A 26430-nucleotide genomic window follows, 5' to 3' on the forward strand; every position below is an offset into this window, starting at 1 on the left:
TCAATATTAGATATTATCCTTGTTTTTAATTTTTGCTGCTATGTAGGTATACTGTTATTTCTCATCTATATTTATTTCTTTTTCTATAACTGGCAAGATTAACCCAAAAGACAAATACAGGGTGATAATGGGCTTAGCAAGCATTGGGGCAACATTTGCTATTCATTTTTTAAGGCTATATGTTCATATTTTAGAGAAATGATACCTGTCAGAGGAGACAGAAAAAAAAAAAAAAAGATGTGAACCCCTGCCCATTACAGGGATGTCTGGACGAGCCCTTCGTGACTTGACAGGTGAAGGCTGTCCATAATAGTCTGCTATCTCTTTTTTCTGTTTCCCCCTTCCTCCTCTCCACAGCTCTAGTATTGGCACCTTTTAGTACCCAGTGACTTCCCGTGCTGTGCCACAGCTGCTGAGTGCAACTCTCTCAGGGATACCCTGCACTTGGCATCACTTCATACCACAAATACTCTTCTCTCCTCATTAAGCAGATTTACTAGGGAATAGCATCTCAGCAATTAATAAAAACACTTCAAGCTCCGTCTCCTTAAGATGTGCATGACAAAAAAATGGCATATGCATTTAAAGACAGGTGAATCTGAAAGAGTGAATTTGTGATGGTGAAACTTCAGACAGAGGGGAAGAATTAGGACACAGAGGTGAGCCAACCTTGAAGTAGGACTCAGGAAATACCCACAAGCTCATTATTCAACAGCTGGCAATTCTCTCTCTCTTTCGCCTTCTCTTTAAACATTTTCATTTGGAAATAATTTCAAACTTACAGAAAAGTAAGCATATGCTTAATCTATTGTTAACATTTTACCCCATCTGTTCTTTCTCTCTTGGCACACACACGTGCGCACACACACGTGCGCACACACAGTTTCTTTTTCTGGGACATATGAAGAAGTCGCATACATCATAGTCTTTCATCCCCGAATACTATGAGTTTCCTAGGGATAAAGATATTCTCTCACACAATCACAGTAGGGTTATCAACAGCCTAAATTCAAAATTGATGCAACTTCTTTTATCTGATCTATGATTTACATTCCAATTTTGTCAGTTGACTGCAAAGCATGCTTGATAGGATTTTCCCGTTTTGTACAGTTCCCGGTCTATGATCAGGCTTTGCATTTAGTAGTCATGTCTCGTTAATCTCCTCTAGTATGGAACATTTCCATCATTCCTGCTCTTGATATCAGCCTCTCTGAAAAAAGAGGGCGTCAGGCATATGTGGGTTTCAATCCTGGCTTTATGACCTCAGAGCTGAACAACCGCAGGCAAGCTACTTCGCCTCCCTGAACCTCAGTCTTCCCATCTGCTAGACGGAAATAGGAATATAATAAAATGCAGTGAGAAGTCAGTGAAATCATGCAGGGTCCAAAGGCACCACACAAGGTGCCTGGAACCTAGTAAGCAATCACCGCATTTGATTCATGTAATAAATGTAATATAATTAGTTCTGTTTCTGTCACTTACTTGCTGTATAACCCTGTGAAAGTTGCTTTGCCTCGCAGAGACCCAATGTCCTCGCTTGTGTAAGTGGGGCTTTTAATACCTTCTTCCTAGGATTGAAGGACGTAACCTAGGTAAGGCATCCAGCTCAATGCTGGCGCATGGAAGTGTGCAGTCAATGCTAGTTCCATTTCCTCTTGCAAATACTGACTAGCTTTTCAGCAATAAGGCCTCCATTTCCCTTATCAGTGTCCCTTTCATACAGAATCCTCAAAAGGGAAATACACACTTTGTGAACGTTAACTCCAGGAGCAAAACCCTTACAGGAGGTGCTATCCTTTGAGAAGTTCTGCACATCCAAAGAGGATAGCTCTTTAAAGGAAAAACTGGAAACTTCACCCTCTCTGTAGATGTTTTTACCAAGCGTATTTTGGAATAATCTTTTCTCTGTTGGTCAAACAAACTGCCCTTGTAGGTGTGGTGGGTGCGGTGGAGGTTTGGGGAGTGGGGTGTTGGTGTGCCTAGGGTGGCCGTGATTCATTGTTGATTGAAATTAGACTCTGGCATCCATGTGATCTTTGTGTCATCATGGAAACTCTGATGAGAGTGACTACCCAAAGCAGAGCTCTCCAGGGCTCAGCACCCTCCCTCCTGGAATGTGTCCCAAGGTCTTTCCAGAGCCAGTCAGTCCTCTGCTCAGTGTCACCTCTCCAAGGAAGCCTGCCCTGGGCTCTGCATCTAATGTTGACCTCCCTGTTTTAATGTCTTCTTAGCACTCTCTGGCCTGGCCTATCTGTTTATCTGATTCTTTTCTGTTTCCTTCACTATCTGTAAGCCCCAGATAGATGAGGGAAGATGCCTGTGTTACTCTCCACTGAACCCCCAGCCTAGGTCATGGTGGTCATCAATTTCATTGGTCACCAATATCCGTTGCTTCAATAAATGAGTCCTCTTCACCCTGTGATAATGAAGCCCAGTGAAGGCCTTGAGCCCCACCATGACTTGGAGGGTGCATTGTGAGAGCTCAAGAGGGTGTCTGTGGAGGACACGCTAGGACTGAGTTAGGGGGGTCATGACATTTGATTCCTGAAGCAAGAAAACAGCTTCCACTCTAGGATAGGGTTTCCTCTTTCCTTCTTTGATTGCAGCTGGTTGTCATGATCCCGTCCATCCTGGGTGCAGAAACCCTGGGGCTTGCCAAAATTTCCTTTCTGAACCATCTTTTCAAACATGCGGGACATTCTCTGTCCAATCGAGCTGCAGGAAAAAAAAATAGAAATTTGTGGTTGCAAAATGAGATTACTGACGTAGTTGCTGAAATTTATAAAACTCACCCAGTGATAGGCAGTGTGGCTGTCTGTGAAGGGGATAACCATGATACCTTCAAGCTCTCCTTTGTACCCCACAGCAGGTGGAATCAGGACCTATGTTCGAATCCAGTCAAGCTATATACATCTGTGTGACTTGGGCAGACGCTTTTCCTCTTTTAAGGATCAGTTTCCTCCTCTGTAAAGTAGGAGTGATAAAACCTATCAAACCGTCGAGATGGCCCCATGACACGGGGCCATAAGTGTCACATAAGGGCTTCCCTGTTGTAAGCTTAAGCAGGACAGGATCGGGCTCGGGACCGAGGCCTCTGGGACCACGCTCCAGGTGGCTAGGTGACCACAGATAATGCACTTCACCCCTCTCAAGCCTCAGTTTTCTCACTTGTAAATGGGCCATGATAATACCCAGGGTATATTTCCTAGGGCTTTTGGGAGAACTAGTTAGAATATATTTTTCACATAAAATGTCATTCAGGTAATTACGGCTGTTTAAAGCCTTATAAACTTAGATTTTGCCCTCCTAGACAGAAATGAAACAATTGCTGTGATTGGGTCTGATTCATACCCAAACCCCTATACAACACAACAGACTTATTGGAACAAATCAGTGAAAACAATTGCTCTTGTAAGTTGTCAGTATCCTATGCAACAAAAGTGCTGGTTCCCACCTGCCAGATGGGTATAGTAACATAATGAAATATATCATACCCAAATCCCTACACAAAACAACAGGGCATATTGAGCATTTAGGGGGAGTTGAGGGATATCTCCAAGAGAAAAGATGGAGTTGTCACCTCCCACTTGCTCTGCTGCATCTTCTCTTTAACTTTTCCCTTTGCCCAAAGCGACATGGGCCATCCGTTTAATCAGCCTCCACCGCAACTCTGTTTAGTTCCTCAGGAAGCCAAGTCAGCAACTGCTCGGACACCTCATCCCAAGATGTGCTGATGGAGTATGGTCTGCCTCAGAGGGCCTCCTCTTCGATTAAGCCTATACTGTCTGGTTTGTTTGTGAACAGAGCTCGGTGGGTGCCATGTGGCTCAGAGAGGTGGCTGGAAGTGACCTTCCATGACTCAGTTCCACAGGTTTGTTTGCAAGAACACAGACACACGAGTGGCCGCTGACAATATGTGTTCTAACATCATATACGGGGCATATTTTGCTCAGAAACATGCCCTGTTAGTTGTTGAAACCCTTTTGACATTCCCTGAAACAAATGACATTATGGTGTATTTTCTTTTGGGGGGCAGTAAACAAGTCTTCTATGTTGACAATGATAATATTATATTCTACAATCTATTTGCATTTCTCTATTCTGTGGATTTTATTGCTTAGTATAAATCCTCAGGCCGAGGTGCATTAAGCTTCACTCAGGGAGAAACAACGCATTTTATCATAGGGCCGGACAGCTACATGAGCAAGATGCTACCGCAGGGATTGGTTTTGGCCAGATGTGCAAGAGGGATGCAGAGAGAGGAAGAAATGCATACACGTGTGCGGATTTTGGCATGTGTACAAGTAGCCTCGAGGATTTTCTTTGGGTCTACAGTCAAAATGGATTTTCAAGAGGAAGCTGTCTGAACACACACCTCTTCCCTGTGCTACATACCGTCCCATCTCCGCCAGCCAGGTTTTCAGGAAAGTGATCAGCACTTGCTTCAGCTCTGGCTAGAGCTCTTTGGCCAATGTGATGGGCAGAAAACTGGAATGAGGACAGAAAAGCACCTCGGAGGCTTGAAGAGTCAAGTCTCCCACCACCTTGCTGTAGGTTTGCTGAATACTTCTGAGCGTAGGAACATTTTTTCTTAACAGACAAGTCAGGAGCTGCTAAGATAAACCGTAGCAGTAAGCTCGAGCCAGGTTTTAAGTTTACCATTGATCGGCCACCAAGTGCTTGCTATGTGCCGTGCAGTGTGCTAAGCACCATCTCATTTAATAGTCACAGCAATCCTGTGAGGTAGGTGCTACTGTTATCTCCATTTTACAGATGGGGAAACTGAGGCACAAGTTTCACAGCTGGTAACTTGTGGAATAGAAATTCAACCACTGGAGAGTCTGGGTGAAGTTTTTTGTGGGGGGAGAAAATAGGCTGTCTAAATTTGCCTTGGGAAACCATCATGGTGGTCACAAAACCACTTCTACGGCTTGCCTTGATGTAGCAGGAATGAACATTTAAAGAAAGAATGAGCGTGTCGTGGTTACGATGGGATGATGATGTCTGATGAGTTGTTTGGTGTCTGTGTCTGTAACGTCTTTCTACTTCGGTCAAGGCTATCATCTTTTCCTCTCTTTTAGTGACGTTTCCTAGATGTAGAAAGTGGGAGTATATTGGGCATCTCAGAGTTTTTGGCTGAACTGAAGGATCTGGTGATAACTTTACCCCCAAATCTTTGGGAGAAAAATAGGCAGTCCCTGCTTCAGCTCTGCTCAGAACACCTCACATATGCTGGTTTCTGTGTCACTAGACTAGTTAGGTTAACCAAATGGGTCTTCTAAATACCCAACTTTTTATAGAAAACTTCTGTGGCTTGGATTATTAAAGTCACAAATGCTTATTTAATCGTGTTTCAAGTCCATTTACCTTTTTTGAGTCTAAGGAAGACTCACTCCGTCAGAAGGGGTAGAGGGAAGAGGATTAATACATGATTTTCTCTTTTTCCCCTTTTTCTTTTAACTTAGCCTGAGACTTATTTGAATGCCTGTTTCATATCGAGCTTTTAAGTATAACATTTGTGAGTGAAATTGCCCCTTTTATTTTCAAGGTAATTGAATTCCATTTTTCACTTTCCATTTCCCTCTAGAAAAATCAAAACGTTTTCAGAGCTTGGCTTCTTAGTGGGTGATTTTCTAGGGTGGGAACTTCAGAATCATAAGACATTCTAGTGTGGCAATGGCATTCAGGACCCAGACAGCCAGGTCCCTTCTCAGCAGATGAATAGCCTCCACCAGCCGGTCTTGGAGAACATGTTGATTTCACTGTGTTTTTATTTGAAACACTGAAGGAATGCCCATACGTTGTCCTTGGGCCAGGGCTGGGGTTAAGGGAGCTGGATTTCTGTCCAGAATCTTGTCATCTGTAGGGCAGCTGAGGGGCATTATTACTCAGAGGCAAAAAGGCCTGGAACCCTGTGCTAAACTGGTTTAGATTCATGTCCCTGAAAGTGTTGGATAAAGGAGAGTCGATTTTAGGTGGCACCTGGACACGACTTTAAATAACACTGTATCACATAGTGACACAATGATTGTCTTTCCAGCTCTTTTTCAGTCTTTCCCATTATCTTAGGGACAAAGTCTCAGTTTGGTGCTGTTGTGCTGAACTATCTTCTCATCTCTGTTTTTTAAAGATAGATGAAGCCTTACTCTTAAGGCTTTAAAAGGCAATAGTTTCTGATTTGGATTTAATAACATTGTTTTATTTCCTTTTTAACATTTTTATGATAACTTTTGCTTTATAGCAGTTTTAAAGATAGGATAAAATTTTCATTTGAAAACAAGTTGGTTGGAGATTTTTTTCACTCTTATGCAGATGACCCCCCTTCACAGCATGTGAGCCACTGAAGTCGGGGGAAGCGGTAGCTTAGGTGATCAGGCAGGAAATTCAAGGAGGTTGATTTCTCCCAAGTCAGAGATGATTGCCACTTACTGGAAGGCTGTGTTGGAACAGAGTGGGTGGAGGCATGGGGAACAGAGCTGATTTCCAACCTTTCCACTGCCCTCACGGCACGTGTGTGTCTTGGCCTTCTTTGGTTTTCTCATCTGTGGAATGGGTTTCATGAGCAGTTAGAGGAAAGCAGACTAGCTTCATTTTCTAAAATAGGGTGAGTGGTGTGAATGACATTCTCCCCAAAGGTGCAGGCTCCCTACTTCTGTTTTCTTATTGCCAGGGCTCCAAGTTTGCCTCTGGGTGGAAGGGGAAGGTGGACTAGAACTCATACACGCTGCCCCCTGGTGAAGAAATGCACCCTGAGGCCAGAAAATAGCATAAACCCATCTGGCTGCCGCAGCCCAGCAGGGTGAAGATCAAAGTCACGTGTGAGTTTCGTGCAGTGACAGAGCCTTTCCCCTTCTCAGGCTGCAAATCTTTGGCAATCGGAGGCAGGCTCTGACTTAAGCTTAATTAAAATTCACTCTTAATTAGGGCCATTACTTAAAATCAATTCTACAGAATAAAGCTGTGTAATCATAATTAAGCCACAGAAATGGGATTAGGAAGCAAAGAATGCAAAAGCCAAACATGGGTGAGCCTGGTGCTGGCGGGGGCAGTGGCAGAGACTTCTGGAATTAACAGAATTTTCAAATAGCCAAGGCCCTGTGAGGGCTCTGATGAGAACCTCGGTGGCAGGCAGCACGGCAAGCTAATCAGAAAAAGGATTTGAGATGAACGGACCCCCAGAGGCAAAGCTCCGTGGTGCGGTGTTATGGGCGGGGGGAAGGAATGGCATAAAACGGAGGGACCAGATGAAACTCCTCTCCGGGCCCTGTTTCCCCAGCTGTGAAATCAGGGTGGAGGGCAGCTCCACCCTGATTGTTTCCAAGCAAGGATGTCTCTAATGGCTGTCTGCAAACTCAGGACCCCTGATGTGGGGCTCTCCTGAGGGATTTCACGGCAGCGAAGTCAGGATCGATGCCATCTGCTTGTAGCTTGAGAGGGTTCCTATGGAGTTAAGTTTAGTAGTTGGCATCATTGCAGTGTGGTTGTTTATTTTTTAACTCCTAATGAAGGAGGAGGTGTGAAGTAATATTTGCTAATCTCTTGCTTCCACACTGATGAGCACATAAAAATTAGGAGCTTGGTTTTGGAAAGAGACAATCAGCTTTGAATTTTGGATGTGCCAATTAGTGGCCAAGTGGTCGAGGGAAACATTGACTTCACTTTTCAGTTTATTCAACTGTCGTATGAGAATTCTAATCATAGTAGATGGCTTGAAGGCTGTTCTGAGAATCATGCGTATGCTCATAGCACAGTGCCTGGCAAACAACAACTAATTTTATATTGTTTCCATGTATTTATAGTGTTGATTATATTTACATTTTGAATTTACTGTGCATCAAGCACCGTTCTGTTTTATATGTATGAGCTAATTTTATTTTCACAATCACTTTCTGAATAAGCATTATTATTTTCTCTGGTTTCTAGATAAGGAATCTGAGGCTCAGAGAGGTTAAGTATCTTGCCTAAGGGCACACAGAAAGTAAGTAGCAAATAATAAGAGCCATACAAATGGTAGTTATTATTATGAGGATACTATCTGTCTATCTGTATGTGTTTGGAAGCTACAGTGAAGCCCCAGGGGAGGTCACTTACCTGTCATTGTCTCCCAGAACCCAAGCCTGTGCTTCTAATACTGCCAGAGTAAGGCCAGGCATTTGAGTTCAGAGCGCAAGGGGCTGCCAGGTATGGATTCTAGAGCAGTGGAATTGGAGCCCAGAGGGAAAGCCAGAGAAAGCTTCTCCCGACATCTGTTTTTCTTTAATTAATTATTTTATTTTAAAGATGGAGTCTCTCTATGTTGCCCAGGCTGAACTCAAGCTCCTGGGCTCAATGGATCCTCCTGCCTCATTCTCCTGAGTAGCTGTGATTGCAGGCATGCACCACCATGCCCCGCTCTGTATCTGTGTTTCGACTCGGCGTTTTCGTTCCGTTCACACCTCTCATGCCACATATATGAGTGCTAACTGTATGCCTGAAGCTGAGTTGGCCTGGACATACACTATCTTATTTAGTTTTTACCACAGCCTCACAAGTCAGGAAATGTTTCTCCCATTTTGCAGATGAGGAAACTGAGGCTCAGAAAAGCAAAGCTCATTGACAATAGTAGAATATATCCTTTAACCTCAAATTGGCACTGGGCTGGAAATTGGATTTTCAATCCATGTCATCAAACACCATGCAGTTCCAGAAAAGCTGCTCAGACTGAGGTACCTCCCAGACTCTGCCTCTGCTCACACCCAAGTCAGCAAAAAGGACTTTTCTTTTTCTTTTTTTTTTTTTTTTGTTTGAGATAGAGTCTTGCTCTCATCGTCCAGGCTGCTGCAGTGCCATGGTGCGATCTCGGCTCATGCAACCGCTGCCTCCTGGGTTTAAGCAATTCTCCTGTCTCAGCCTCCTGAGTAGCTGAAATTACAGGTGTGTACTGCCACGCTCGGCTAATTTTCTGTATTTTTAGTAGGGACAGGGTTTCACCATGTTGGCCAGGCTGGTCTTGAACTCCTGACCTCAGGTGATCCACCCGTCTCTGCCTCCTAAAGTGCTGGGATTACAGGCGTGAGCCACCGCACCCAGCCAGGACCTCTCTACAACTAGATTTAGAACCAAAGATGCCTTGGTGCTGGAGATGTCCTGCAGTTCACATTTCCCAGACAGCCTGAGGCCTATGCAGTGATTCCCCTCAGTGGTATCCATTCTGCTTATATGCCTCCAGTGAGAAGGACATCACCACTAAACTCTCACTTTCTTTGACAGAATGGAGCCAGAGAGAAATTTATCCTGGAACTAGTATTCATGAAGGCCTTCCAGTTCAGACTCAATACCATTCCCAAGTCAGTGTGTTTGGGTGAGTATGTGTTGAAAGCGTTAATTTGTTAAATGCAAAAGTTTCAATTGTATCACAATTTTTGCAAATCTGTGTTAGAATTTCCTCATTTGTTAACAAGTCAAGAACATTAATTGGAAAAGAAAATGGGATGAGGTCTGGTCGCTTGTCCATGCCTAGGGCCTCTGAGAGTCAGCAAAGACATTCCTCGTTGAGCTCAGATTTGTATGTTTGTGACATTTCTGCTCCCTGGCAAGGGTCCAGAGAGGACTGGCTCAGGGAAGGCATATGGTGCCACTGCCACCCTTGACCTGGTTGTGTGGGAATGAAGGGAAGTCTTGCTCTGATAAGGAAGAGTACACGATTACTGCTCAGTGCCAACCTGATGCCGCCCAGGGCCCTCCTGTGGCTGAAGGGAGGGTAAATGGTGGAGGGTAGGGGACCTGGTGGCCAACTCAAGTTTCCTAGGATCCCAGAGGGTCAGCTCTATAAGCAAATGGTGACCACTTCCTTGTGCCTGCACCAGGCACCCCGCCACACAGCTCCAGGGGGCACCATTTTCATGGTATTTTATGTCAATGCCTCCCTGTGGAGTTGTGCTACACAGAGTCCCTGAGGCAAACCCCAGCTCCAGAGAGCTGAACCCCACATGGAAATACTGGGCCCCAGTGCTCACAGACCCTGACTCCTGACCTGAGGAGGCTGCCGTCCCTCTCCCTGTACAACCTCTTTGTCCTTCAGCACGAGAGCATTTGCCTCTATTTACACTAAATAGAGCCAGCTCCACTTGCTGGTTCCTGTATTTTGGGCAAGCCGAGCTAGAGGCCCCCGAAGCCAGTCCGAGCAGGCAGCTGCGTGTCCTGGTGGTGGTCATGCGATGGCTCTCCTGGCCAGGTCCTCCTCCAACAACGTTTACTAAACACCTTATCTCCCTGAAAACACATGAGCTAATGTTTATGAAAGATCACCCTGTCCCTTCCACCAGGCAGTGGGGGTGCCGGGGTATACTCCCTTACCTTCTTTGCTTCCCTTTGCCCTCTTCTGTTCCCCTCATTTGGGTAGAAAACCACACTGGGTCTTCCCTCACTGCAGGCCTGAGTGCAGAGCAGACCCTCCACGGGACTTTCCATCAGCTCCATGTCTCCACTTTCCAGGGCACATGCACCGCCCCTGGGAGTGTGGTCAGCCTCGTTGTACACAGGGGGAAGCGGGCTGAGAGCAGCAGAGCCTCTTGGCCAAAGTTACAAAGTGGGTTGGTGGCTGGCCTGGGGACCCAGGCTACTGACTCCTAAAGCCTCCTCTGAACTGCTGTATTTGTGATAACCATTCATTTAAACATTCCTGATTTTTCTACGGATGGATGGCTGGTGGATCAATAGCTAGTTATATACATAAATAGGAAAAAAAAGAGCTGAACAAATGCATAGGTGGATAGAGATGATTGTGTGGGTAGAGAGGTGACTGCAGACAATTCTGGAAGAAAACAGGAGAAACTGGGCAACAGCTGCCTCTACGAAGGGAATAAGGCATCGGGGAAGAGAGAGAGAGAGATGACTTTTTTCTTTTTTGCTCTCTCTAAACTGTTGGAATGTTTTTATGTGCATACATTAGTTTTTAAAAAATCTCTTTTGCTATTTTTTGCCCTCTCTTCTTGTGTGTCTGCCTACAAGAGAAATAAGAAGCCAACACACTAGAAAAGTTGCAGGAGATTCCTAGGGGAACCCACAAAGTTAACTCCTTGCCAGAAACCTGCTCCTCCAGATGAATCCAGCACACTGGACCGGCTCAGATGCACAGGTGGCACAGACCTCTACTGAAAAGAACAATAGTGGAAGGCCGATGAAACCCAGATTTTGAAGTCTGAGAGCCACGTGGGGCTGCCCCAGTTACCTCTACCCCTGGTCAGTGACCAGAGAATCCTTTAGCAGCAGCAGCAGGGATGTTTATTTCACTGGTATGTATAAAGCAACTGACTGAAAACAACCTGCATGCCCAGCAACTTAGAACTGGTTAAATGATTTTTAGTTCAGCCACACAGTGGAATATCATGTGGCTATTAAGAATAAGTCAGAAGTCCTAGACTTCCCATATTCAACATTAGATTTAAAACAACTGAACAAACACCTTCACAATTAGGCTTCCTCAGGTTGAAACGTGAAGTCAAGTCAACGTGTGTCAGAATGTTAACAACAGCTAACTCTTGGTTGTGATGTTCTGAGTAACTTCTGAGTAACTTATATTATTTTTCAGGTTTTTTTTCCACTACTAATGTGCAAATATACACATTTGTAAAGATCAATAACATAAATCTCTGCATAGGCAGATTGGAAGGAAATCAGACAAAACCGTACCTTTGGGTAGTAGAATTATAAATCATTTTCTTCTTCTCTAGAGTTTCTGAATTTTCTGCATTTGATATGTTTACCTATATAAAGGGTCCATCATATTTATGATGATTTTTTTTAAAGACAAGTAGACAGGGAAAGAGGGGTCTCCTGTTGCAAAACCAAAGCTGCAGGCTCTCCAAAGCCCACTTACGTCAGTTCAATTGATATTGCATGAACCTCTAATGTGCAATTCACTTTCCACTGAGGGGGATGAGAAATACAGAGATGAAGGAAGTGCAAACACTTTAATCAAAGAAATCACAGTCCAGTTAGGAAGATAAGATTCTGCATTATATAAATTACAAGGTCTTATCCAAGAGGTTAGTCTGTCAAGAGTAACAGCAATAATTACCCAACAATATGTCAGAGTGTCTAGGAGCTCCAGCTTCAAAGCACTTCATTTTCATTCTTAAACTCATCTCAATTTCTTAACCATATGGGGCCCAAGCCTCAGTTACCTCTTCTGTAAATGTAAACTACCTCTTGGGGTACCTTTTAAGAGGATTAAATGAAACTTGAGCATGAAGGGGCTGAGCTAGGTGCTTTGGAAATAGTCCTACCTCAGCATGAGAGACGTTACCATCATATGGCTGTGGTGTTTGTGGCCATCTATCTGCAAGTCATGCTTTCACAGATATGGCAGAGCTGGGATTTGAACCCACATTGATCTAATTCCAAAGCCAATGATTCTACCCCAACCAGACACTGCCTTTACTCTCTGTGCCTAACTGAAATTTGTTCTAAACCTCACCCTAAGTTCTTGCCAGAAAGAAAAGCTAATTTTTCATTAAAAGATCAAAGGAGAAATGAATCTATTTCAAAGGACATAAGAGGAAGAAGGAAATATCCCTTCATGCAGGATTTTGCAACTTCGTCCATGCTTCTACGGCGTGTAAAAGTAAAAATCCTATACTTTCCATATTCAATGTTCAATTTAAAACAACTGAACAAACACCTTCACAATTAGGCTTCCTCAGGTTGGAATGAGAAGTCAAGCCAACACATACCTTTTGCTGCAGAAGATTTCTGCACTGTGAATGTGAGAGGATTTGCCTCCTTAAGCAAAGGGTGCTGGTGTTTCCCGGCTGGAGGGTAGAAAGTCATGAACAGAAAGCAAAGCGCAGGGAAAGGGCAGCGTGTGGGGAAGAGCCCCAAGGATCTCAGTATGAAAACCAAGAGGGGTGCACCAACTTGCAGGTTTGGGCTACAAGTCTGGGGAAACTGGTTCAAAACCAACGGAGGCCCAAAAGCAGAGGGAAAATTCTGTTTACAGGCTTCCACGTCATTCAGAAATGTACCTCCTTGAAAAGAGTTAATATGTTTTTTCTTTTATAAAAATTTCAATAGGTGTTTGGGAAACAGGTGGTGTTTGGTTACATGAATAAGTTCTTTAATGGTGATTTCTGAGATTTTAGTGCACTCATCAGCTGAGCAGTGTACACTGTATGTAGTCTTTTATCTTTCACCCGCCTCCCACTTGGAAGAATGGTCTCCAATGCCATCCAGGTTGCTGAGAATGCCATTATTTCATTCCTTTTTATGGCTGAGTTGTATTCCATGGTGTGTGTGTGTGTGTGTGTGTGTGTGTGTGTGTGTGTGTATAAAACAATTTCTTTATCCACTCATTGATTGATGGGCATACGTCCTGGTTCCATACTTTAGCAATTGTGAATTGTGTTGTTATAAACATACATGTACAAGTATCTTTTTTGTGTAATGATATATTTTCCTCTGAGTGAATACCCGGTAGTGGGACTGCTAGATCCAATGGTAATTCTACTTTTAGTTCTTTAAGGAATCTCCACACTGTTTTCCATAGTGGCTGTACTAGTTTACATTCCCACCGGCAGTGTAAAAGTGTTTTCCCCCCGTCCCTCTGGTCGCCTTTTTAAGGGATCTACCTAAACTCAACTATAACCCATCCCATCCCATCTCATCCTGCCTCAAGCTAGAAAATAGGAGTGCAGATAAGAAAACAGTACAGATAAGAGTGCTGGAAGGGTGTGTGTTTGAATAAGAAGGAACACAGGTAAACGGATCGGGTCACAAGTACAGTACCTGAGGCAGGTAGGAGGTGTAGCTAACAGAGTGAAGTGGGCAGAAAAGACTTCCAAAGAAGAAGGTGCTTGAGTTGGGTCTTCAAGGCTATGGTGAGTGGTTTCCTAGCGGATCTGAGAAACCAAGGTGACTTCAGGGAGAGGGAAGAGCACGCAGTGAGGCATGGGAACGCACACTGTGTTTTCAGAGAGCTTGGTGGGTTGCAACGTCTGGATCCCAACTGTGTGTAGAGGAGACTTGGGACAATAAGGCCACTGTGCAGGTAGGACAGCCCCCAGAGGGTCTTGACTGACAAGCTGAGGGACATGCTATAAGAGTAGGGGCCAGGGGAAGAGATGGACTCTGATTGGCTCCCTGGCAGTGGGTCCCCTGTGTGCTCAGCAGCTCATGGATACCAGAGGATAACAGGCCCGTACCTCCATATTGCCCAACAGGTTATCACATCTTCAGTTTGGAGAGAATTAAATTAGTCTAAATGTATCGTTTACCAGATGACTTTGGATAAGCACATATTTGGAACCTAAGAGAATTCATCCATTCATTTGCTCATTCAGAACAGTTCTTGTGCAATCACTTCATATTCAGTGCTGCTGAAATTTCTTTGGGGGCTACACAGGTTAGTAAGGCTTGGTTTTAATCTCTGGAACCTTACAGCCCGAAGGAGGGAGAGGTGAGTACTAACTCCACGGTGTTATCCCAACAACTCTGCTCGTCACTTCCCTTTCCACCACCCCTTCAAACACTTCAGTGGACTTTCATCTCTCAAGAAAAATGCAAACTCTCATCTGGGCCTAAGAATCTCTATATGGGCTACCCCTGCTCACCTCTGGAGAGGCATCACCTTCCACCCTCCACCCCTCCTGCTCCATCCTCATTGCCCCTTCTTTCAATGATCCTGATAGGATGCCCTTCAGCCACAGGCCCTTAGCAAATGCTGCTCCCATGGCCCAAGTCATCTTCCCTGGTTCGTGCCTACTTCTGATTCAAGTTAAGTTACCCCTTGCGCGAGTGTTACCAATCAATCTGAACTGACCAAGTCCTTATTACACACTCTCAAACTCCACAAGATGTTCTTCATAGCTCTCATCCCAGTTAAAATTAGTTTGTACTTCTTTATATGATAACTGTATTAATGTCTTTATTCTCCACCAAACTGAGAGTCCATGAGGGCCTAGACTGTGTGCTTTCTAAAAATCACGCCTGTAATCCTAGCACTTTGGGAGGCTGAGGTGGGTGGATCACCTGAGGTCAGGAGTTGGAGACCAGCCTGACCAACAAGGTGAAACCCCGTCTATACTAAAAATACAAAAATTAGCCAGGTGTGGTGGCAGGTGCCTGTAGTTCCAGCTGTTGGGGAGGCTGAGACAGGAGAATTGCTTGAACCCAGGAGGCGGAGGTTTCAGTGAGCCAAGATTGCACCACTGCACTCCAGCCTGGGTGACAGAGCAAGACTGTCTCGAAAAAAAATCAGCTTGATTGTGGTCGAATTTATGTATAATAAACACACCCATGTTAAGTGTACTTATCAATGAATTTTTAGAAGTTCATTAAAAATGTATATATTGGTGTAACTGCCACTACCACAATCACATACTGAACATTTCTATCACCTGAAGAGGCTTCACAGTGCCTCTTCTCAGTCTGTCCCCACCCTCAAGCAACCATGGATCTGCTTTCTGTCCCTGTACATGTCTTTTCTGCAGCATTGTATGAGTGGAATCATACAGTAGGCATTCTTTCGTGCCTGGCTTCTACCACTCCACATGGAGTTTTGAGTGTCATCTGTGCTGTGTGCATGAGTAGTCTGTTCTTATTTATTGCTTAATGATACTATTTTCTGAGTGGCTCATGGGGGTTAATTCTGTCTCTGCAGGTAAGCCATCAGCCTCCTGAGGGCAGAGGCCACATTTCCTGATACTCTGACATTTGTTATGAGTCTGACATATAGCTGACCTTTGGGGGTGACACATTCCATCTTCTCTGACCCAGAGTATGGGAGTGACTTTGTCCCCATACTCAACAGTCACTATGACACACACAGCAGCCCTTCCCTCCAAATCCCACAAGTTAAACCTCTGGGCCCAGCAAGCTCCAGCACATCTGCCTCCCTTCAGAGTCATTCTGATGCTTCCAACAGCCACAGAAAGAAGCTCTGGATCAGCCACGAGATGTGGGGGAGTCCAGGTGATGTGGAGTTGATCATGGGGGAGTCCCTCCAGCACTGTGAACTTTTATTTCCTTTTTTGTCAAATGGAGACATCAATATCTACTTCACAGGATCATTAAGGGGGCCCATGTGTGTGAAGGTGCTGTGCAGAGAGGGAAATACAGTGTGGTATACTGATGGTCCATTTGATCACTCAATTTCACCCCCACCTGGATTAACTGCCTATGTTACCAGGGACATGGCTCTTTCTCTCCTGGACCTTCAGTTTCTGTTCCTGTCAGGTGAGGGGGTTGAACTAGAGCTCTCTAAGCTGCCTTCCATCCTGGACCCTCTTGGGGATTCTAAGTTGCGGAGCAACAGAGAAGGGGCCTGTCTGGTTTTCCAGCATTGGAAAAATTGGGGTGATTTTTTTTTAGAACAACTGGCTGCTCTGAAAATTCTCTTCATGGGTAAAGGAAGTCAGCCTCCAGTTTCCAGATCAAGACAGTGTTTTGCATCCATAGGCTTAACTCTGTAGCTATTTATAAGCCCATTAGGGAAAATAATAGAACTCCTTATTTCCGGGTGGGCTGGCTGGTGCGACCAAGCATGTCCTTTGCTGGGAACTGGAGCTTTAATGGGGATAAATGTGTCCCAAGTCATTGGCAGAGCAGGAACAGCATTTCATTTTGGAAGCCAGTAGTTTAGTTAAAACTACCTCTACATGGGCCTATTCAACAGAATATCCCTGGGTACCTACTGTGTGTTAGATGCTTCACATATATTGTCATTCTCAAAAGCTCTATGATAGGGACATTGGGCCACATTTCAAGATGGAGAAATGGGCTCAGCGGCGGATGCCTTCACACATTTCCTCAGTTAGGAAATGGCCAAGTTGGGGCCAGAATACCAGGTCCTTTTCACTGTAAAAGGCCCTGGACTAGCACAGAGGCTGTAAAGATAATTCAGAGATACTTGAGTTCTTTGTGGCCAGTAATAAGAGGCAATAGTTTAATATTTACTAAAGAGGAATTTAAGAATGTCAAGACATCCATAACTTAGCCATCTAATTTAACTCCTTCATTTTACTGAAGAGCAGATGGAGGTTTAGAGAGGTGACCTGACCTGCCCAGGTGACAGGTGGCTGGCCGCAAAGCCGGAACTGTTGCTGACGCAGGGCTCCTGACTCCCAGGTTGGAGTTTTTCACTGCCACAGCACCTGACTCCAGAGGCAGACTGGGGAACTGTTGCCAGAACAAGGAGACGGAGAAGTAGGAACAAGGCTAATTCCAAGTCGCCTGTCTCAGTATTCAGAGTTCAGAGTGAAGAAGAACAGAGTTCTGGGAACCTGTCAGTGGAGACCATTTCACAACCACACTTTTAAAATAGCAAAATACCATGTTTTTTCCTGTGACCTCCTGCAGACTCAAGGGCAAATTTCAGAACAGCCATTTAGTGAGATTCTGGTTCCTTACTTCTGACCCTTGGACACCCTCACTTACCAAGACCCTAAGAGATCATCATTCACCAAGACCCAAATACTTCTAAGCAGAAATTCCCATTTTGGAATTTTTCCATTTTTGTTCCCAATGGAACCAAGGACTTCATTTACTATTTTGCCCCCAAACACCCTTTGTTTTGAAAGGGTAATTATTAAGTTGTCTTTATTCATCAGTCACAAATTGTTTTTCCTCATTTTATCTTAAAGACAAATAGAAACTTTGGATCAGTGTGAAATGGACAGGAAATTGATGGTACTAATGGTAGCTGCCCTTGACTGTGCTCCCACCACTTGTCAGGTGTTCCGCTGAGAAAGTACGCGACTGGGCTTAGCTCATTTGACCTTCCCGACAACATTGTAGGTTAGTACCATTCTCCTCATTCCACAAATGTAGGGATCGATGTTCAGAGGAGGCCATCTCAATAGGAAGTTGCAGGGCTGGGGAATCTGAGCCACTGAGCTGTACTGTGAAGGAGTCTCTCTTAGCCTCTGCAACTTGCTGAGGCCAAAAGAGCACTTGGAGAGGCATTTGGAACCTCGAGCCCTTGACTGTCTCTGAATATCCTTAAAGAGTGTGCCTCCTCCAAGAGGCTGAGGGCGCTGAGGAGCTGTAGAGGGTGAAGGTAAGATTCAGGTGGACCCCAGCCATCCTGGGAGCACTTGGCTGGGGTCCACTGACCCCCTGAACATTGTGTTCAGTGACTGCTCACTAAACCAGGACCCAGGCATCCCACAATTGGGAACTGGGAAGGGTGGGTTGCATGACACATGAGACAAGATGATAGACAGGCTTGCACACCAGGGAGACAGGAGTTCAGACCCAGATTCTTCCACTGAAGAGCTGTGTGACTTTGGGCAAAGGTTTTCATCCTTCAAGCCTTGGCTTTCTCACCTGTCCAATGTGGTCAGCACAACCTACCTCAGTGTTACTTCAGAGGATTCAGTGAGAACCAACATTGTCCGATGCCTAGAAGTCAGTAAGTGGATAATAATTGACAGCTGCCATCCTTGCTACTTTCTAGGTAGTGCTCCAAGAGCCCCATTGATGCCACATCTGAAATTTTCGATGTTTGCCTCACACAGAGTCTGTACTGCACTGAGACTATGCTGTGACTTTAGGCAGCTCTTGCACCAGCGCCCAGGGCCAGAGCGGCTCTGTGGGCATCACTGTTCCCCACTTCACAATCTGGGCAGTAGCTTGCCTCCTCCTGCAAAGACTTGGGGCTCCACCATCCAGGAAGTTGTGCTGGACAGTGACCTGGAGACGCTGACAAACAAGTCTGTTGAAAGCAACAGAGAACGGAGAAAAGATGGAAGGGAAGCATGAGAGAGAGATGTGGGGAGTAAACTGAGTAACAGGAGGCAGGACGCTGGGGTCGGTGAAGGACAAGGGTCTGGTGTCCCATAGACCTGGGCTGAAAGCCTGGCTGCGCTCTGCATTAGTGTGTCACTCTGGACAAGTCACCAGCTCTCTCTGAGTTTCAGTGTTCTCATGTGTAAAATGAGGATACTAACAGTTCCTCCTTCAGAAGTTTTTTTTTTCTTTTTTCTTTTTGGAGACGGGGTCTCGCTATGTTGCCCAGGCTGGAGTGCAGTGGCTATTCACAGGCGCTATCCCACTACTGATCAGCACAGGAGTTTTGACCTGCTCCGTTTCTGACCTGGGCCACTTCACCCATCCTTAGGCAGCCTGGTGGTCCCCCTCTCCCGGGAGGTCACCATACTGATGCCGAACTTAGTGCGGACACCCGATCAGCATAACGCACTACAGCCCAGAACTCCTGGGCTCAAGCAATCCTCCCACCTCAGCCTCCCAAATAGCTGGGACTACAAGCATGCACCACCAGGCCCCGCTAGCTTTTTTTTTTCAGGAGGATTTAATGAGATAATGTATGCAAAGCACAGTGCACAGCTCATAGGAAGTGCTCAATATGACAGCCATGACCATCACAATGATTATTATCTCCTACCAGTCAAAAGCCAGTTTTCTCAAAGGCTGCGTGTGGTCGGTATCATCATGGTTCCCATTTTACAGACAGGGATGCCAAGAGGAGGAGCAAAGCCACCCGAATTGGTAGATCCTTTCGCTTGCACGCTGCCACCCGGGTGGGCTCTAGCTGGGCTCTGGGTGCTTGGAGGCCAGCGGTGCCACGTGCAGGAGCACAACCATTCCCTGCCTTTTGACCCCCTTCCCTCTCGGACTGTCCCACACTGATAAGAAAAGCTGCAGCAGCTGACCTCAAGGGGGCAGCATGAGGCCTGGAAACCCCAGGCTGGCTGCAGGGACTGGGCTGAGCCGGCTGCTGGTGGGGAAGCGAGGTGTATCCAAAAGGCGATCCAGGGAGCCTGAGGAGGGCTGGCCTGCTGGGTCCCAGGCTACCTGTGCTGGCAGCTGAGGCCAGGGCTGGGCTTTGAAAGAGAAAGAACCAGAGGGGCACTGAATTAGGATGCTTGGCCCCTTCCTTTACAACCTCCTCTCCGGACTATTTCCGTTCAGTAAATAGGGGCAGAACGTGGCCAGGCGACATGGGGAATTGAGTGGGATACATTCCTAGACCTTCAGGGAGTGGGGGAGCCCTGTGCAGCCTGGGGAGTGGCAGGGCGGGGTGTCATGTCAGATGGAATCTGGCTGAAAGAGTATTTCCCAAGCTACGAGGGGCCACACAGAGCCCAGGACATTTCTTAGTCCTGCGCGTGGACCTCTCTGGCCTCTGCTCACAATGGGGACCACTGAGTACCCTGGTTCTAGGCCCTTCCCAAGTCCTGAGTCAGAATTTCTGTCTTTTTGGCCATCAGTCCAGAGGATTTCTGTACAGGTTCACATCTAATAACTGTGCTGGTGACCAAAAAACCTGACGGAAGGGCCGTGAGGAAAGACTGTCACTGTGTGTTGATCGGTCCTTGCTAGGTCCTGAGCTCAGTGCTGCACAGATGCTGCTCTCTGCACTTTCCCTTTCACAGTAGTCCTTCACCTGTTCCTTATGATGATGGACTGCACTGGCTCAGAGAGGTGAAGTAACATGTGCAAGGGCACACAGCTGCCAGACCTGAGGCAGATCAGAGCCCAGGGCTGCCTGCTTCTAAAGCTTCGGAGCTTTTACTGCCTAGTAACTGGGTGTGGGGCTGGAAAGGGCAGCAAGGCTAGTACCCGACCCATGGCCCAGGAAAGAAGCTGGGATTCCCCTGGCCGTCGAGAGTGGTGCCTGTCATGGACCCTGCTCCTTGCAGCCTGGCATTTGTCTAAGCTGAAACATTTAAAACTTTTTTAAAAAATTGGTAAGACAGGAGAGCTAAGCCATGTTTTCTCCTCCACCCTGGCCTCTTCCAGAGATGGCTCAGTGCCCCTGGTCAGACCAGAGTCCACATGGCTCTTGTACCTTGAACATTTTGGTAGGAAAGGGGCTGGGAGTGGGAGGAGAAGGGCTGGGTTTGAGAATCCCTGGCAATTCCGTCTTCAGACTCCTTCAGCCTGCCGGATGCTGCGCCTTCCAGCTCTGCTTCCCTTTGCCCTTGGATTTTCAAACTTAGTTTCCTTATTTGTAAAATGGGTCTTTTGCTACTGGCTGCAAGTGCAATTTGCAAGGATTCTGTGAAATCATGGGAGAAAGGAGCTCCGGGAATCCGAATGTGCAGTATGAACATCAGTAATTACTCGGGACAACTGCTGAGTGTTTCTGGCTTTCAGAAATTGTGATCAGTTCGGGGCGATTCTCTGCACTGTCTCTGGATCCTGCTAGTCAAATTAGACTCACATAGTCTGTTTGAATGATCCCTGTGCGCGCGCTCTCTCTCTCTCCCCCACCCCGCCATTGTGTCTCCCCATCCCATTCCATCTTTAATCCGTCTGTCTCACTTTCTTCAATATTCAAATTAGTTATTTGAATGAAGTTTCTTCCCAGGCCCCATGGCTCAGAACTTGTTGAATTCCCCTCTATCAGGCCTCTATTGATGGAGAAAAGCCAAAGCTCTCACCGCCTTCCAGCCAGTGCTTTCACCACCTGAGATTTCAGCCAGTTCCTGCAGCTTGTCTACAAGGCATCGGTGTGCTTCCCAGCTTACGAAGAGAGGAGAGAGGGAAAGAAGCCTCATGAGCGTCCCTCAGAGTTCCAGACAAGCAAATTGCTTCTTTTGGTTAAAGGTGGCGTTTAGCCAGAATGTTGATAGATTAGGAATAGGGAGAAGAAAAGACAGCACCATTAATAACACTGACCATTCCGGAGCAGGGGTGGCCCTCTAACGCTATGCACTTGCCCTGACACCAGATACATCTCAGTTTTGAAATTGTTCTGGTCTTCCCACACAAGATATCATCAGTATATGGCTCAACCCACAGCAGCAACTGTGAGATGGCGATGGCTCTTCAGCTCCGTGGGGTCAGGCTGAGCTCTCAAAATCCCCCAGTTTGGGCAAGTGCTTTCCTCTCTCTGAACCTACAATTCCACCATGTCTGTATAATGGGCACTTCCCATCCCTGTTCTCTAAATTTCAGGGTTGATGGGAGGATTTGATGACATAATTCTGAGAGGCAGGTGCTTGGCACTTAGTAGATGTGTGGTCCTCCATCCTCCCGACAAACCTCCAAGCTCCCTAGAATGTTGCTGCATTGTAGGCGACAAATTTCTGACTCCTCAAATAAAGGTACAAGTGGTACCGTCATTTTAACTCAAAATGGTACTTCTGGGACTCTAACCAGAAAAAACTGAAAGCTTGTAAGAATGCATGTATATGAATGATAATTGCTGCATTGATTGTATTTGTCAAGAGGGAATGGGAAAATCTCCCCAAGGCTAAAGTGCCTCAATAAGGGAGAAGCTGAACACACTGAATGCACTACGGCATTCTATTGTATTGGACTAAGCAGCTATGACAAAGAATGAGGTTTCAGGAGCTGGTCTGGAGAGATGGGCATAATGCTTCAGTGAAAAAGTATACAAAAAATATGTATAGTATGATTTTTTTTTTTTAGAAAAAGCAAACCACCTTTGGTCCCCTCTTCTCCTGTGTGTGGACATACATGTTTCCATGACCCTGAAGAGAAGTACGGAGTGATGATTCACACCAAGTGTCAACCTTGCTTATCTCTGGGTGGACACAAAAGGAAGAGATGAATGGAAGAAAGAAGGTTTAAGAGTCTGCTGAACGTATATTTTTTGACTTTGAATTGTTTGCGTTTTTCTAAACACATGCATCATTTTTTTTTTTTTTTGTAATGAAATAAAGTTGTGGGAAGGCCATGGCACAAATAAGTCCTCAGTGGATGAAATGAGTAAATGAATGAAATCTGATCATCCTACCATTTGCAATTCGCTCTTTTAAGACAGGGGGTATTTTCATGTTTCAGATTCTCTACCAATACGCCAATACCCCTGAGTGGAGCTGATAAAGCTGAAGTTGTCACTGATCACTAATCTGGGGCTTGTCAGCCTCGGGCCAAGATCAAAATGAGAGAGAGAAAGAGAGAGAGAGAGAGAGAGTGAGTGTATGTGTGTGTGTGGAGAGGAGAAGAAAGAAGTAGCAAGTTGGACATCTCTGTGTGCCTGGTGGCATGCTGGGTGCCTTCACACACACCGGTACACTGAATACAAAAACAGTCCTGCAGGGATTTTATTCACTTCTTTTTATGAACAAAGGCACTAGTGCTTACAGGGTTTATGAACTTCTTGCCTAAGGTTCCGTAGCCAAAAGCTGAGCTGGATGCAAATGTAGGCCATCGACATCAAGACAAAGTGGAAAGCTTCCAAAGTCCCCTGAAACGAGCAGAATTTTGTTTAGAAAAACGCTCACAATCATCGCAAACATAGTGACGACAGCTCGTATCCACCGAGTCTTAGCTTTGTTCCTTGCTGACCCTTTGCTGAGTACTTCAAAATGATTTATCTCAATTAATCTTCATAAGGACCCAAGGATGGGAACCGTTATTATTCCCATTTTATACATGAGGAAATTGAGGCACAAGAGGAGAAGCAATTTCAAGAAAGAAACAAACGCAGAAAGTGAAGGGAAGGATTTTGCACCCACCCAGTCTAACTGTAGCACCTACCCTTTCAACCCTCAGGAGGACAGAGCTGTTCATTACAACACCCCCGGCCCTAGAACCCAGGCCTTGGAACTCCAGTCCAGGGCTCTTTGCACTATACCAGACTGACGTCAGTCCTCAGGCCTTGCTCAGAAACAACAGAGCCATGAAGAGGGAGGCTGAGAGACTCGCTCTGTCTCTGGAGTTTGCCATGACCGTCTTTATGGGGCTTCCCGGAGTAACTCTGGTCTTCTCTGGGCTGTCACGGCGCATTTTGGTTTCACGTTCTCCTGGGCTTCCTGCTGCTCATTCCTCATAAGTCCAGCACTGTGCAACCCAGGCCGGAGGCCACATGCCTCCAGGGTGGCTGGACAACCTCTTTCAGGGCTTTGTTAAGAAGGCCATCCTCATCTATCTAAGATAGCGTGTGCCACAATCCAGCCATTTCCTTCGCGACAGAATGATTTTTGTCATTTCTCTCAATCACCTGAAACATTATTTATTTACTATTTTAATTGAAACTGAAAAAAAAAAAAACTTCAAACTTTATTTCTAAGGGGAAATCTCTATCACTGGCTATACATGCACAACCAGCATGACTTGTCATACGTAGAAAGCTACTGTAAAATGAAGATAATTAAAACAGAACAAAGCCACGCTAGGATAGCTAGGCATTGTGGCTTGCAGAAGTGCTAAGACTAGCAAGTGTTGTAGAGGCAATGAGCCATCCTAGCAGTTTCCAAGACTTTCAGCTTGATACTACCTGAAGGCCTGAGAAAAAAAAACTAGAGACACCTCCCTCTGCCTGGGGCTGGTGGTTCTGACCTAGCCACAGTCAGAAGCACTGCCTTGTACATGTTGCTCCTCCCTGATACTTCCGTGTTATCTATGCAGCTCTTGCAACCTCTTGAAGGTCTTCTACAGTCATTGGCCTCTTGGGAAATGCTCTTGGCCAGAGGGCTTGTCTTGCTCAGTGATGGCCAGCTCAGCTACCCTGTCTCAGACCAGCCCAGGCCTTCAGCCAGCTCCTGGGGCAACTTTGAGAGCTTTCCAAAGAAAGGGTCTAAAGGGCTAGGCACGGTGGCTCATGCCTGTAATCCCAACACTTTGGGGGGCCAAAGTGGGTTGATCACCTGAGGCCAGCAGTTCAAGACCAGCCTGGCCAACATTGTGAAACCCCCATCTATATTAAAAATACAAAAAAAAAAAAAAAAAATTAGCCAGGCATGGTGGTGGGCACCTGTAATCCCAGATACTTGGGAGGCTGAGGCAGGAGAAACGCTTGAACCCTTGAGGCAGAGGCTGCAGTGAGCCAAGATCGCACCATTGCGCACTCAGGCCTGGGCAACAAGACTGAAACTCTGAAGAAACAAACGAAAAAAAAAGCAAGGGTCTACGAAGAGGTTGCATTAGCACTAATGATCGTATTGCACCTGAGAAGGGAGTGGAATTAGAGGTGATAAACTCTTTATCTTTTCTGTCACTTGATTTTTTATAATGATAAAATATTTATATATTGCTTAATAATAAAGACTTTTCTTTTTTAATTTTTTTTAATTTTTTTATTTTTTATTTCTTAAAAATTTTATTGCATTTTAGGTTTTGGGGTACATGTGAAGAACATGCAAGATTGTTGCATAGGCACACACGTGGCAGTGTGATCTGCTGCCTTCCTCCCCATCACCCACATCTAGCACTTCTCCCCATGCTATCTCTCCCCAACTCCCCTCCCCACCGTCCCTCCCCTGTTTCCCCCCAACCGACCCCAGTGTGTAGTGCTCCCCTCCCTGTGTCCATGTGTTCTCATTGCTCAACACCCACCTATGAGTGAGAACATGCAGGGTTTGATCTTCTGCTCTTCTGTCAGTTTGCTGAGAATGATGGTTTCCAGGTTCATCCATGTCCCTACAAAGGACACAAACTCATCGTTTTTGATGGCTGCATAGTATTCCATGGTGTATATGTGCCACATTTTCCCTGTCCAGTCTATCATCGATGGGCATTTGGGTTGTTTCCAGGTCTTTGCTATTGTAAACAGTGCTGCAATGAACATTCGTGTGCATGTGTCCTTATGGTAGAACAATTTATAATCCTTTGGATATATACCCAGTAATGGGATTGCTGGGTCAAATGGAATTTCTATTTCTAGGTCCTTGAGGAGTTGCCACACTGTCTTCCACAATGGTTGAACTAATTTACACTCCCACCAACAGTGTAAAAGTGTTCCTATTTCTCCATATCCTCTCCAGCATCTGGTGTCTCCAGATTTTTTAATGATCGCCATTCTAACTGGCATGAGATGGTATCTCAACATAGTTTTGATTTGCATTTCTCTGATGACCAGTGATGATGAGCATTTTTTCATAGGCTTGTTGGCCTCATGTATGTCTTCATAAAGACTTTTCTAAGAAAGACAGCCTGGCATTCCATCTCACTGTCCTGCCAGGGTCAAGGTGCCCTCTTTGGGCATTTGGGAGACAGTTCAGGTGAGCAGGTAGGAGCAGTGGCTGCTCCCCATGGTGTGGCAGAGTGGGTCTTGTGATATCAGCGCCATCCTCACGGAGCAGGAAACAGATATGAGTTCCGGTTTTTTCGGTGCTAGGGAAACAGTGTGACTTACCCTGGAATTTGAATCCAGGCTGAGAACTCGCCAGTAGGTGACCTTTGGCAAATCACTCGACCCCTCTGAGTTTTCGTGGGGATTATACAACCTACCTGGAGGAATTGCTGTGTACATACATGATGCCCTAACCCACATGGCTGTTTTGGTGTCTTGACAGTCAGTACTGTGCCAGGTTGGGCAAATTTTTTCCTTCATGAACCTCAGTCTTCTCATTAACAAGCTGAGGATGTGATTAGATCTGTGGGCCACATCTAGGGCCACTGGTCAAACCCAATTGCCAGACTTGCTTTTTATGGGCCACAGGGTATTTTCTGGTTAGCTGCCAACATTTAAAAATCAGGAGTTTGTATATAGGAATCTAGGTTTTGTGTGCCTCCTGA

At 45.7% G+C, this 26430-nt stretch overlaps 1 protein-coding gene and 1 long non-coding RNA gene across 7 annotated transcripts in view; one reads left to right on the forward strand and one right to left on the reverse strand.

Annotated features, from left to right (window-relative positions):
- The window catches only part of CUNH5orf58 (chromosome unknown C5orf58 homolog), a 43038-nt gene extending 32175 nt beyond the window's left edge, over positions 1-10863 (reverse strand). For all 3 annotated transcript variants that reach the window (XM_032252680.1, XM_032252677.1, XM_032252678.1), the window contains exon 1: positions 10336-10863. Coding sequence is in view for 2 of the 3 variants with exons in the window: in XM_032252677.1 (XP_032108568.1) it covers positions 10336-10373 (38 nt within the window). In the remaining variant the exon portion in view is untranslated. The remainder of the gene's footprint in view (positions 1-10335) is intronic.
- Positions 4135-22650, forward strand: LOC116533070. Of its 4 annotated transcripts, XR_004261071.1 has the most exons (6): positions 4135-4743; positions 6671-6818; positions 7924-7978; positions 9250-9340; positions 21901-22016; positions 22378-22650. It is a non-coding gene; the product is annotated as an uncharacterized LOC116533070 (long non-coding RNA). The 4 variants fall into 4 exon arrangements; XR_004261070.1 differs by having other exon boundaries at positions 21901-22650; XR_004261069.1 differs by lacking the exons at positions 21901-22016; positions 22378-22650 and adding an exon at positions 10990-12517.
- The last annotated feature ends 3780 nt before the right edge of the window (positions 22651-26430 follow it).

This window comes from Sapajus apella, unplaced genomic scaffold (genome assembly GCF_009761245.1).
Source record: "Sapajus apella isolate SASKATOON/1434 unplaced genomic scaffold, GSC_monkey_1.0 scaffold79, whole genome shotgun sequence".
NCBI lineage: Eukaryota > Metazoa > Chordata > Mammalia > Primates > Cebidae > Sapajus > Sapajus apella.